The sequence below is a fragment of the Thalassophryne amazonica genome, chromosome 10, assembly GCF_902500255.1.
Source record: "Thalassophryne amazonica chromosome 10, fThaAma1.1, whole genome shotgun sequence".
Taxonomy (NCBI): Eukaryota; Metazoa; Chordata; class Actinopteri; order Batrachoidiformes; family Batrachoididae; genus Thalassophryne; species Thalassophryne amazonica.
The window spans coordinates 50,542,689-50,557,665 of NC_047112.1; the positions used below are offsets into that span (position 1 = coordinate 50,542,689).

Consider the following 14,977-nt stretch of genomic DNA (forward strand, 5'->3'; position numbering starts at 1 on the left):
ACACACACACACACATATATATATATATATATATATTTCCCATCTACACTGCCATTTTAATGTACAAAAACATCACAGAAGACATCAATATTTAATACAAATAATAATGTGGTGGATTTATGTGATTAATGCTGACTGCACTGAGTTCAGCCCCAGATAAAAATGTGCCTGTCATGTGCTGCTGTGGTATAAATTGGAGTCTTAATTAAATGCATCAGTTGGCTTTTATAAAGTTGTACAGAATAAATTTGGATTAGAATATCAATCTGCATTGGTTATTTAAATGTTTGCCTGTACACACGATGGCCTGCCTATATCGTGTGCTTTTAGTTTGTGTTTCGTCAGCAGGCTAATCATCCCCACAGATGGATTTAGAAAAATTAAAACACTGACTCATTATATGAAACTTTTTTTGGGGGGGAAGATTTGTAATTACTGTTCGACTTTAGTTGCTGCTGTTTTGAGAACACCCTGAATCACTCATTGGTGCAATAAAACACACTGAGGCTGTAGAAGTCTTTGACAAACCCTCAGTAGGAAAAGTACATTCAGGTTGTGAAGGAAAAACGTCCTTTTTGTCCTGTTAATTAAACCACACTTGACTGAGTTATAAATGCAAATCATTTAAAAGACTGCAATCTTTTGAAAAGTTCCAACATTTAATAGAAAATGTTGGAAAAGTGCATGAAATCTAAAGTCGAATTATGAATTCAGTGCAAGCCTTTCATAGAACTTATTTTTACGAAAAAGGGTTTGAAAAGAAATATAAACAATAAAAATATCAAGTGGGTGATGTTGTGACGTTGAAACTAATTTGCTCCTTCAGATTCAAAATTGCCCATATTATTATTATTATTATTATTATTATTATTATTATTATTATTATTATTATTATTATTATTATTATCTAAAAGCAAAACTCATCAGACACCCTTGTCTTTCCCCGATGAATGCGTCCGCAGGGGGGCGCTGTTCGCCCACGCCTGTACACGGAGGGGATCCCAAGAAAGGAAAGTTTGAATGAGACGTGACAAAAAACCAAACGGTGCCCTTTTCTCTCGCTTGCGAAATTTGGAAGTCGAAGTCGGAACGCATCGGAAACAACGAGCCATCGGACATGTTCACGTTTTCATCATAAACATCAGACTCAATAACTGAGGGTGGAGGACATTTTTTTTGCAGTGCAGCTGCTTCAGTCCCTCCTCCTCCTCCTGATACCCCACAGCCTCTCTCTCTCTCTCTCTCTCTCTCTCTCTCTCTCTCTCTCTCTCTCTCTCTCTCTCTCGCTCTCTCTCTGTCTCTCGCTCTCCCCTTGTCCCTCCACAGCCGCGCGTCATTTTTACGCACGCCAAGCGCAGCAACGGGAGCTTCACGGCAGCTCGCGCCGATACATTCGCTCAGGGACGTAAAGCTTAAAAATATCTACAAAACCCGGCCGGCTGATTCTTTCACGGGAATAACTCTTGATCACACGCATGTGAGCGTGCACGCGTCCAGCTGGTAAAGCGTGTGTGGGGGGGGGAGAGAAGACCATATGCCATGATTTTGACACCGGCGCGGCTTTCTGCGCTTCTGCCCGCGCGACTCTGACAGAAAGTGTCTGGATCTGCTCCTTGGAAACTGTTCACCAAAAACAAACAAAAAAAAACTGTGGAAATATTCTCCGGATGGTGACGACGTGTTCTCACGCGATTCGCTCAGTGCGAAGGACAGGGACTGGAAGACTTGGACCCGCTGCTTGTTGTTTGGTTTAATGCGCGCAGGGAGTCGGAGAACGCGCTGCGACGTTCTCCACCTTTTTACACCAAAGGGTGCTTGTTGTTGTGGACACGCGCACCTTTGAGGGGGTTTGGTGAATGGGGGAGACTTCGTTCTTTGTGGTTTGACACCGCTGGAACCGGGACTGCTGCTGGAGCGGGTGCGCAGAGCGTCGAATCCTCCAGGATAGTGTCTGTTTACATGTCCAACCTGTTATGACAATGGATTACTTTCTGCTGTTGTGCAGCGTCTTGCTGCCCGTGGTGTCCGCCGTGGAAGGTAAGAACTGGTTCATCTTTTTGACGCTGCGTCGCAGGCCGCCTTACCACTTACCATAAGCAGCACCCCCCTCTGAGGATGGGCACAAAAAAATCCTGCAGCCAAAACCCCTCTTTTATCAGCCACCTTTCATCCTGAAAACCAGTCTCTGTTTTTTTTTTGTTTTTTTTTTTGTAAAAGTCTCGATGGCATCATTGGCTTTTACGCAACGATGCGCTCTGATCCGCGCGCGTCCCAATACACAATTGTTATGCGTTCCAGCCAAAGCTCATCCATTTCAATTGCATTTGTGTATTCTTTTTTGTGACATTCGCTATTTGGGGCTGATCGGCTCCTTTTCAACCCAATTGAAAGGAAATTAGCGCCACACAGGATCCCATCAGGGAGTCGCAGCTTCGAGCCCCATCAGACACTTTCCCCTGTGTGAGTTTACGCATGGGGCCATTCACCTTAAGTTAAACAGAAAAGTCTAAGATGACTGTTTATTTCATTTTAACGCACTACAGCGCATAAATGTTAATGCAGAAAATACACTTTAAAGCGCGTTTGGGGGACGCAAATATTTCTATATGCTTTTAAATGTCAAAAAAGTGCCGTTTGTTGCTTAGTGGGAATACATTCTTACACTTTCTTCCACCAACAAAGCCAGCCAGCACTGCCTTGTGAGCGGAGATGGTTGCCGTGCGTAATCGATGGCCAAATTGGAGCGCGTCTTTTTTTTTTGACGCTCACTTTTCTGACTTTTCGTTTTTTTCTTTTCTTTTTAAACCTGTCGGTCGCATTGGAGAGGAAAAAGACAGAAGCTTGGATATGAAGCTTGCTAAGGGGCCTAAATGTAAACGCTGGAGCGCAGGCAGGCGGAGGCGCTCTGTGGCGCATGCATGATGCCAGTGCATGAAAAAGTAGGACAGTGGGCCAAATCTGTGTTTGGTTCACGAACCGAACCAAGAATGTCCAGCTTAGTACCTATCCCACATTAAATAAATAAACACCCTGGACTCAGAGCTTCCACATGCCGATTTTTCTCCTCAAAAGTTGGAAATCCGAAGAAGACAAAGGGTGGAAAAACAGCAGATTTACACATACATACATACATGTTAGACCACTAAAAGTCGAAAGTGTCATTTTATTTATTTATTTTGGTTGGCTGGAATAACACGCTGGTATGAAATTCAACGATTTAGGTATTTTTTTGGCATTTCTCAATTTTCCCCGACCTGAATTGCAATAAATAAATAAATAAATAAATCATACATATGTCTAAACTCTTGTGTTCACATGCAATCTGTCCTGAGAATATTCAGTCCCAGTGTGGCTGAAGTCGTGCGTAAAATGATATCAAGTCGTCACTTGTGTTGCTTATCTGATAGATGTGTGTTTTATTGTAGTTTTTATGATGGGAGCTGCAAAGAATTATGCTGTTGAAGCGCAAGGCGCACTTTTTGTTGCTGGTACTGAGTGATGTGTGCAGACAGTTTGGTGCAACTGCTCCCTGAAACAACTAGATTTAAACCAAATTAATTTCTAGCTCCCACCCCCACCCCTCTCTCCCTGTAAAGGACCCCCTTCGGTGACCCCTGAAGGTCGCGGGACCCCAGTTGGGAACCACTGACTTAAAACACATGTCCTGAATAGCTAAGTGAAGTGCTGCGCACACGTTTTTTTAAAGTGAAGGAGATAGACACGGGAGAGAGCCTCGTGGTGTTTTCTGGGTGCGCGCACACAAGTTGAAGTTGATGGATTTCGCTAGAACTATCTTTTCCCTGCAAAAGTGATACCATAAATTGTGCCTGACTGACCTGGCTGCAGGTTTACCTAAAGATTTAATACAGCCACGTGATTTATAGCCGTTGCTGGAAGTTTTTTTTTTTTTTGGGGGGGGGGGGGGGGGGGGGGGATAAATCTCACGGTTTATGAAGAACCGTTGCGGCGCAGGGAGCTTGTCCCGGCCTCACTCGGCGTTTGCCCGCGTCCTGAGGGTCACACAGCCCCCCAGGACTGGTTGTAAAAGAATTATTTTAGTTTCCCTCCAGGTTTTCTCCTGTTGCGCATCTGTTAAAAATGCACAACATCTTTCATCTCACATGAATAAATGAAATTTTAATTATTTAAAGCGCAATTACACTGTTGTGTGATCATGATAATCTTTCTGAGTATTTGGCAGTGTACACGTGTTAGAACTGATTTTGGTGCATTAAAGTACTCATGATTTATTTATTTATTTAATTACTTATTGAGGAAAAAATGCTATAATTTAGTTTTGTGGCATTTTTGCAGTTTATTCAACTCTGCGAGTCAACGAACAGCACGAAACTGCAAAGCAGCCTCTAAGTACACTTTTCACTTTTCAGGTGCTTTTTTATTTGTATTATTATTGTCAAAATAGTGACCCTTTTTCCCCAAGTCACAGTGGCTCCTTTGGTGTGAGAAAAGGTCTTGCGTGAGGAGACAAATTGCGCTGACGACAGTCCTCTGTAGCTCACATGGGGTTCAGTTTCTCTTTTGGCATAAATTACTTGTGATAGAAAGAAGAAAAAACAGACTGCATGGAGACTCATAATTAAATTCTGCTCTTTATTCGGGCAGAAATCATTAGAAAAAGTTTAAAATGAGCAATTTTCACCCAGAAGTGAAAAGACTTTTAAAAGTTTATTATTATTGTTATTATTGTGAGCCTGACAAAAACTTTCATCATGACTTCCAGTTAAATAACACCCATTTGTAATAATTAGACAAATGGGTTTTTACAGTCGCTGCCTTTTATGATTTCCCACTCATTCTATTTATTGCGGCGCATTTACGCGCAGGCAGTTTTTTGGAGCGCGTATGCTTTTTTTTTTTTTTTTTTTTAATGTGGGTGAGATCACACTTCCACAGGAGTTTTCCTTACCTGTTTGGCGGTTGGCACATTTCTCATCCATTCCTATCTTTCCATCCAGTGCCACTGTCTGCAAGAGGCTGCAGGAAATCCACTCATTGTGACTGTGACACTCTTATTAACATGCAATTATCAAGGCACCTAAACAGACTATAACTACAGGGAAAGTAAAGCGTTTTCTTAAAAGTTACGCGCAAAAGCAAACGTGCGTAAAGAGGATTTTACGCACGGGGGTTGACGCCGCCTGACTACGCATATTTGCTGCTTTTTTGAAAGAATGTGTGACGAGTTTAAAACCTGAAAACTGAGACCTGGAAACGTGGAACATATAAGTTTTCAGAGCTGGGAAGTCGTGATAAAGGGAGAGCGCAACGGGGCCAACTCGTCCTCGCACTTTCAGGACTTAGTGTGTATCTGTGTGCGCGTCCTGAAACTGTCTGTCAAAGCTCGAGGATCCCCGGAACATTCAGAGGCAAATTACTTAACACACAATTAAAGTGACAAAAGGTTCTTTGGTGACGCGACAGAACCAATACAGAGGCAAGAAAGCGAATTTACAAAATAAAAGCAAAGCCATTGTGCTGATTCTACTAATGACCTCTTACAGAGTACAAATGATCATCTATCTATCTATCTATCTATCTATCTATCTATCTATCTATCTATCTATCTATCTATCTATCTATCTATCTATCTATCTATCTATCTATCTATCTATCTATCTATCTATCTATCTATCTATCTATCTATCTATCTATCTATCTATCTATCTATCTATCTATCTATCTATCTATCTATCTATCATCGCTAAAATTGATAATCTGATATTTGTCTAAGTTCTAATGTGTAATTGCACTTAATACAACACAAAAACATAAGTAAGCAGAATGTCAGTAAGCTATAAGGACTTGTTTTTCAATAAACATAAACATTTTGTTATTACTAGTCCTACACCTTCCCCCAACCCTAACCATCACCATCCCAATCCCCCGTTTCACTTTTAATTTCATGCAGCCTTCATGGAATGTATTAGAATAAATTTGTGCTTCCATGACAAACATTTTGCACTTTTCGTAACAATATCACAAACCAATAGTTTAATGTATGTTTTGTGCTGCTGAATCACGACATGCCTTGAGACTGGGTTGACATGAGAAACAAGCTGTTTTTTCATTCATAAGATTTTCAAGCTGCTGTGCTGTTTGTAAAACTGTAACACTCCCACAAAAAAAAAAAAGAGTATGCAAAAGAAAGGCCAACATGAGTTTTCCCAGCGAATTTCAAGACTGTATTTCAAGACGTCTTACTTGTTGCATATTTTTGTAAGTAAAAAAAAAAAAAAAATCAATAAAAGAAAATGAAAAATCTGTCAATAGAAACAGTGAAAACTGTTAAGACATCTTCAAATATGACCTTGAAAATAACCGAGGAACGTTATATTGAGGAACCTTTACTTTATCGGTATTAGGAAGTGTTATATCTTTTAGTAACAACACATCATCTTAAAAAAAATCTTACCATGACTTAAAAAAACTTGTTTTTTATAAGATATGACTGAAAATTACATTTTAAAGACTCTTTTCACTTCACATTTTAAGATGAATTTATCTAAAAACAAGTCCTTATATCTTACTCAAATTTGACAAGTGATTTTGTCTCACTAAGTGTAATAAGTTGTAATGAATAATTTGACAAATATACTCAGTAAAATGTTGTTTTTCACTCTATTGATCAGTCTATCTATCTCTCTATCTAGCTGTGTGATATTAATTATCTCATTTGGAGCAGACAACATGAAGAAATTACACATATTGCTGTTTTGTAATGACAAATGGTAACGGACAGTGGACAAAATATCAATTGATGTGGTCTTATTGATTGGGTGAATCAGCCTTTTTCCAACCGCAGAATTGGGTTTGATGCAGCGGACTGCTTATAGACGTCTTCTTGCTAAAAGCAATTACCAGTTCATACGGGTGTTTATCAGGGCAACAAATCAATTGGCTAAATCAATGGAGGCTGATTTTGCCTCTTGTGCAATAGTCATATGCACCATGGACACACATAACGGATGTCTGATTTTATGCATGTATTGATTATTGATTACAGATTAATCTTATATGCAAATAAAAAAAGTAGGACTGGTGCAGAATGTCTGCTGAATTCTGTATGAACATATTATATTAAATAACTGTGTTCCCTTTCTGAAAATGATAGGAGTTGGATGTAGTAGAATTTTGGTTTGAGAATTTCTGTTGCGAGTGGTAAGAAACCGTTCAGTGCACATTTGGTGACTGCACGGTGACACCCGTTCCCCCTTTTCATTGCTCACTTTCCTTCCCTGTGCAGAAAGCATGAGAGGGGTTTCATCTGCTGGGAGCTGGCGTGCGAGTGGAGCAGCTGGCTGACAGTATCAACACTTTGTCTGTTATTGTCTAAAAAGAAGTAATGAATGAATATTTGCACAGCGCTCTTTTTCATGTAGGTTTTCTTCGTCAAAGAAAAATGCGATGAGCCTGCCTGCGTGGCGCTGAAGTTATTAGAACAGCATACTTACTTACCCTCAGCATTGCTGCCGTTTCCACTCATGCTTGAAACAGTCATGTTACAGATGGTAGAGGTAACGGTCTTTTCCATTTTTATTCACTAAATGAAGTGATGCTGTGGAATACGTCTTTATCTCTGTTGCAGTGCTTTGTTGCTAAATTCAAGAGGCAGTTAAAATTAATGAAACGCAAGGTTTTATTGAGACATAAAAACACAACGTCATCAATGAAAACAGTTGATAATCAATATTGAACAGGATCTGATCTTTAACAGGTTCTTAAAGTTTTAGACAAATCAAATTTAATGTTTGTTAAAACCTCCAAACTATAGTATTTTTTAATCTGTAAATGTGTGGTCATTATTTTCATTTAAAATGTTTTATGTAATAAAACTACAAAATTTCTTCTCAGTAGTCTACAGACGTTTGTGTAAAAATTGAGGTGTAAAAATACTGTACTGGGGCAGTGAGTGTACAAAGAATTAGAAGAAGTATTTATATATTTATTTTTTATTGAATTTGAAAATATGGTGACATTTATTTGTATTTGTGTATGCGTGTAGTGTATTTAATTGTTTTAATTTCCTTTAATAAGAAATATGTCTTTTTCTGCAGGGACATTTATTTCATTTTTTACTTAATTATTAGAACTGCACACACACACACATATATATATATATATATATATATATATATATATATATATATATATATATATATATATATATATATATATATATATATATATATATATATTTCTTTCACAGTAGTTAATTGAAATTATCAATATGTCTTATTTCTGATTAAAAATGTTTTTTGGTGATATTTTCAAACTCACAAAAATTGAATTTTGAGAAAATGCAACTAAAACAACTACTACTAATACTACTGCTAATAATAAGAAAACATTTTGTGTGTTGTTGGTTGGTGTCTATCCAGTTTAAAATCTTAATTTTGGTTAATTAAACATGTTTCTTAATTGTAATTTCTGTTGCTGAAGTTTTCAGTTGATATACTTTAAATTGTGGGATAAATGGAAGAGAACTGACGTAGAAAACAACAGTATAGGTCAGTGGTGCTCATTGGTTTCCTGGTGTACTGACCTTACACCATCCCCTGTCAGTCGGTCGGTCATGCACTCTGCAGCAGCCATGTTGAACACATGCACAGCGATGCTGTTCGGCTTTGGCCGGTAACAGGAACCGGGACTCGGAGACACGTGGTGAGAGACGGTGGATTTTAAGATAACCAGAGTACAGTGGACCTCACCAACCTGATGCAGTCGGTTGAACCTGCATGTGCACAGACTGAAGCTCAGCGAGGCACAAATGGCGGCACAAAAAAGATTCACCGAGCTGGAATTTCACATGTAGGCAAGCAACAGCCGTGTCAGGCCTGCTGGGGCCTTTACGCACCAGGAAGTGAATGATGTAAGCTGAAAATATGGCAGCAGGCATAAAATAGTGATATTGTCAGTTCAGAGTATGTTTCTGGAGCTCTGTGATGTGGAGTCTTTGAGACAAAATATAGGAAAAGAAAAAAGTGTGACCACCAGTGCTGTAGAAACATGTCATGTTAATGGATTTTTCCAGGTTTTTAAAATGAGTTTTGAAGATTAGTTCTTGGAAATCTTTAAAAAAAAGGCCTAAAATGTTAGTAAAATATACAAAACCAGCAGGAAAAATTATTGACTTTAGAGCAACAGAGTATTCCATAAAATGGTGCTTTAAAATAATGAACCCAAACTAACCGTAATTATTTAAATTCATATAATATGGCATTATTAGGTATTTTTGTACACAGTCAATAGTGTATTCCTCATAAATGACATTTTTATAGTTTCAAGCTGTCATGGAATGGTGTCTGCATGTTCTAACAGGTTCTGCAATTTCACAGTAAAACTGCAGGCACAGCTCATACCATATTATATATTACTACAAAAAATTGATAAATCTCACAGACATATACGCTTTAACGAACCCCAGTTGACTTATTGTTGATGTTGCTTTTCAGTTATACATTTGTGTGCACATAAACAAGGCCATACTATGAGAGAGGTGGATTTCCGTCTTTCCAAGAAACCTATAGCAGCGTGCACGCTCACGTGTGAATAGATGTGCGAGCATGTGTATGACATTTGTGTGTGCAGGCCATCCTGGCCCCCAACGGAGACAGGCCTTTTGGGATAGCAGGTCTTTGACACCCACTATTGAGAGCGAAGCAGGGGAGGGCGAATGTGTCTGGGCCTGCCCACTGCACAGACACACCGCTGCTGTCTATATTCAGCCAAGCAGAACAGAAAGAGAGGGAGAGAGAAAGACACTGAACAAGAGTGGGAGAAGGCCAGAGGGAGATGTCTGCGCGCTTATAGAGAGCAGGATGGGTGGTATGGCTAGGAGGTAGGGGTGTGTATATGTATGTTTCAGTGTGGTGGTGGGAGGGTGGAAATGTCTATATATGTGTGTTGCTGTGGGCTTTTCTGAGAATGGTCATTCCATTAAAACTGTAAAAAAAAAAAAAAAAAAAACAGCTGGCAGAATGGGCATTATTATTAGAAATTAGAAGTACGGTTGAATCAAAACAATAATACATGCATCAAGTACTTGGGGCGCAATAATGAACCAGTGCGAATTAATAAAAGATTTTAAAGTAGCAAATATGATTCGCGGATCTAAATGTACTATGTAGTGGTCGATGGCTTGATTTCAATGTTAGAAATTGGTTGAGATTAGTTTGTTTAGCTACATCCTCCACATCTTCAAACGCTTTCGGATGGAATGTTCCATAACGCCTGTCCTCAGACCACTTAATGTTGCAAACTGGATGTGACCTGACTAATTTTACATGCGGCCGTGATGCATGCCCAAAAATGTCATCATGTGCGCACAGTATGTTCTTTGCTTATCACGCTGACACAAACACATTCATCACAAAGTTTTGATATAACACATACCGCTTGTATATAAAAGCACAATCACCGTCACCCGCTTAAAATGTCAAACGCAACACTCTTCAACCAATCACATAGCTTCACTGAGCCACACGGCAGGGCAAGGCTTACCCACCTGGGGGTCGGCCAGGCGAAGGCTTAAAAAGCAGCCTCTTGTCCTCAACGGTGCATGTGACATTTTGTTTCAAGAATCTACCGCTGTCTTAGCTGACTCTGTTGTTCAGTGTAGGCATTTTTTTCAATACATCTGGTTTTTGAAGTTCGTGTACAGTCAGTCTTTGAGTCTTTGAGTTCACTCACCACATAAACCTACCAGGAGGGGTCACCAGGCAGAAAAAAACCCTACAAACGCTCATAAATGTTCAAAGGTTGGCATGAGACTATGTCCAACTTTGTCGCAATATGCAAATATGCTGTCTGCAGACCCGAGGAAGACCCGAGTCCTTGTGTATGTGGGAATGATGTGTTTAACTAGCATGTATCACTGATCTTTTATGGCCCAACATCGTGAGTTCAGCAGACAAGTGTCAATTCTGCATTTCTTGCATGATAGGGGTATTAGTAATCATGTGTGCGTTTGTGGGTGTTTCACGGGTCTCAACTCAGGCGTTCTACTCTTTAGACACCAATGAGCCATACTAACAGCTTTGAAAATACTGGTGAAATGTTTGACATAATATTAGCATTCGTCAGTGCTGGCATGTTATCGGTCTTGTCTGCACCAGATGTCTATAAAGTGGAGTTGAAATTACCATGTGTTGGAATGTCAAGATTAAAAGTGAGTTAGAACCTGCTGTTGTGCTTTCCATCCACTCTCAACCCACATTCTGTGACCCCTATCTGTGAGTGAGGAGAGGGGTCTGTTCAAATGAAATTGCAGAGAATAGTGGTGGTGGTGGTGGAGGGAAGGGGGCAGGTGGGGTGGATTCTGTTTACCAGGCTTGTCTTGTTCTTTCTCAACAATGACTATCCTACCACAATCAGGCTCCAGGGGTTATGCTTTTCCAGGGGCGAATAAAAATACACTGAAAGAGGATGTGTATATTTATAGGGACAGACCATGCAATTCTCCCTGGATCACTGCTACATATAAATGGTCAAAAAAGAAAAAGCCCTGGTCAGAAACACAGTCTTGGAAGATGTGAGAAGTACCTGTAGAATAGGGATGCTGCACTATAGAGTGTTTACACTCTGAACTGGCAAACCCAGAGGTTCACCATCATGGAGACACCCACAATGTAAACACAATGTATAACTCAAGGCAAACACAAACAAAATATTAAGTTTTAACTGATTTATGTTTCATGTAAATCTTCGAAAATGTCTTCAAACATTGCTTCAGTTGAAAAGGAGACCAATCAATCCAGCCAGAGCCAGATGGACGGTGCCAAACTGGTCTCAGTAATATGTTGATCTAGCTTGATTTGCCCTTAGTCCTCATCTCTAGCTGCAAAAATATCCATATGTTAGTTGTCAAGGAGGCATTTTAGCTGGCTAACTATGCATCAAGGTTGGCTGTACTGTGCTGGAGTTAGCTGCACGTGGCTCAATCATGTAGGCTTCACTGCTAGCGAGATCTGCTCCTTTGGCCGAGATTGTGTTGGCTCTAATGCTAACTAGAGCAGCTCTTCTGCCCTCACGTGGCTCAAGCATGTAGGCTTCACTGCTAGCAAGATCTGCTCCTTTGGCCAAGATTGTGTTGGCTCTAATGCTAACTAGCGCAGCTCTTCTGGCCTCAGGTGGCTCAAGCATGTAGGCTTCACTGCTAGTGAGTTGCACTTCTCTGGTCTAGATTGTGTTGGCTCTAATGCTAGCCAGTGCCACTTTTCTGGCCTCGGGTGGCTCAATCATGTAGGCTTCACTGCGAGCGAGTTCCGCTCCTATGGCCTCGACCAGTGGTGCCCATGTTCGGTCCTAACTAGCACCACTCTTCTGGCCTAGATCGTATTGGTTCTACTGGTAGCGTGTGCCGCTCCTCCTCACTTGATCATTTTAGGAGGATGCCAAGCTGTACAGGGAGATGGCACCACTAATGTCCACCAGGGGCTGACATAGTTATTTATTACACACTTTTGTTTCCCTTTGTTGACTATGAATAATGGGTGTCTCCAATATGGCCAACTTCCTGGTTTATGAACCCCCCCACCGTAAGATCCACAGCAGTCAGCATAGCTGACATCCGAGCTTTTACTGTAAGAGAATCACTTGGCAAACAGTACTCACAGGAAGAATGAAAGTTTGAAGGGCAGGTTGGGGACCTTCTCCTGTCATCTCTTGTAGCGCATTTTCCCAAACAGAGAGTCATTTGTTGATTCTTGACAAGATAGTTAAACCACATAAATAGCATTTGTCTAGAGAGCAGACTCCGTAACGATGCACCCACAGGGGGGAACACGACCACATCACCTGGCTTTCTGCTTTTGCTGGTCCTGTAAAATATTAGCAGAAAAGAGGGAAATAGAGAGGAAAATTTCTTTGTGGAGCTTAACCATAGCAGATTGGCTGGTGAGACTTTTCAAGGCACAGGGCCTAGCTCCGGGCTTTTCTCCATTGAAGATCAGGAGAACAGCTTTTGCTCATTTAAAAACAGCTTTCACAAGTGAGCCACAGATGATACAGATGACTTCAAGGAAAAAGCTGAAGTCACGATTGGTGAATGGGTTATGATGTCCGCTGTAATGAACTATATTGCACATGTGCGAATGAGCATCTGTACATGTATTACTGTGAAAAGTGAGCATGCAGGGTTCTGAATGCTACAGGAGGAACAACATTTTTATTTTACTTCATATATCCAGGGTTAAAAAAGATCTATCACCCACACTAAACATATACTTCATAAGACACAAAGGGATTTTTTGTGCACTAAACTTTTAGTAGACCCCTCACCTATGAGTGAATAAGCACGGTGAGACTGTTAACATGATACCTCACACACACATGTGCAGGGCAACTTCCTGTTTTGTGTGACAATGATTATTAATATGAATATGATCTGATTACAATTTGGTGCATCTAGTCAAACCCAGTTGTCAGATATTGATACATTATTGATCACAATTGACTGTTGTAATCTCAGGCATATGATTGCATGCTGCCACCCAGTGGTGCATAGCACTCAAACTTTATTTTCTACATATAACAACTCATATCACAACACAATACCGTTAATGTCGAGAATGTTGAGTCTTCATAGGCTTCTATAGTTTGTTCCTTGTCTTTTCATTTTGTTGTTGTTAATTACCTACATGAATGAGGTAATGTTATATCCATTTGTTTCTCAGAAGGATATGTCAAAAAACACTTGAATTGGCATTGGACAATGTCCACTTTATTGGAATATTCTATCTACAGTAAAATATCACAATGATCAATGAAATCGGAGGAGGTTATACTTTGTACCTACTTTATTTTATATTCTTTGAAATGTCTAATTATAAATGAATAAAACTGCTATTTATTGATTGATTTATAATTACTAATAGTGGTCCCAGTAACAGCTGAGTCCTGCTTACTATTTGGCACAAGTCAAATGTAAATTTTTTGCTGAGTCAGTGGGAGCCGGAGCCACATCTACACATAACTCCAGGCAGACAATTTCTTCTTGATATCTTGGTTTAATTTTTTCTGTGCTCAACAAGAAATATGGCCACCAAGTTAGTTGCTGTTGCCAAGCTACAATGAGGAAAATCTGACCTGAGCAGCATATATGACTCATTTCAGCTTGCATTTTGCTTACAACAGCTGGTGTCCATGTAACTCCAGTCAGGCAAACACTTCTTGGTATCTCAAATAAAATTTTCTGTGGTCTGTGTGAAAACTGGGTGCTAGATGTCACTGAGCTGGCGTTCAGCTCAGTGGTGCAGCTTGGGGGAGTCTGGCAGGGAGCATGGCATCACGTTGGAGGCTCCGCATTGTAGCTCCCACTAGCAATAGATGGTGGAAACAGCCTGATGCTATCAACACCAGAACTTGATGGAAATTTGGTGAAGATGTTGTCCTGGTCAGTTGATATGATTTTATGCTGTCGACACCAGAACTTGACGGAAATTTGGTGAAGATATTGTCCTGGACAGTTGATGAGATTTTATGCTATCGACACGAGAACTTGACGGAAATTTGGTGAAGCTGTTGTCCTGGACAGTTGACAAGATTTTATGCTATCGAGAACAGAACTTGATGGAAAATTGGTGAAGATGTTGTCCTGGACAGTTGATGAGATTTTATGCCACATCATAATAATTTTAAATTTTTTGAATTTCAATTTCAAACAAAATTCCATTTGTTTTTTTTTTTTTGTTTTTTTTGTTTGTTTGTTTGTTTTTTACAATACCACCAATTATTTTTAATGTCATTTATATAATTTGGTGAAACAGCACCCCCACATGTCCTTTGGAAAAACAGCACTCACACCTACACTCCAGCTCAGCTAAGGACAGATAAAAGACTGTTGACCCTTAATTCTGGAATGTGTTCTCTGAGTGCCCTCTCTTTCTCATTTTGTCTTCTTGAGAGCAGCAACCAGGCTGCCTCTCTCTTATCACCCATGCACAAATTCACTCTGAAC

The 14,977-nt window shown here is 40.0% G+C and overlaps 1 protein-coding gene across 9 annotated transcripts in view; it reads left to right on the plus strand.

Annotated features, from left to right (window-relative positions):
- The first annotated feature begins 1,335 nt into the window (after nucleotides 1–1,335).
- The window catches only part of LOC117518764 (ephrin type-B receptor 3-like), a 130,080-nt gene continuing 116,438 nt past the window's right edge, over nucleotides 1,336–14,977 (plus strand). For 5 of the 9 annotated variants that reach the window (XM_034179988.1, XM_034179989.1, XM_034179991.1 and 2 more), the window contains exon 1: nucleotides 1,338–2,037. In XM_034179988.1, the coding sequence (XP_034035879.1) occupies nucleotides 1,974–2,037 (64 nt within the window). In that variant the 5' untranslated portion in view covers nucleotides 1,338–1,973. Of the gene's footprint in view, nucleotides 2,038–14,977 lie in introns of all 9 variants that reach the window. The other 4 variants (XM_034179986.1, XM_034179993.1, XM_034179990.1 and 1 more) reach the window with 2 other exon arrangements.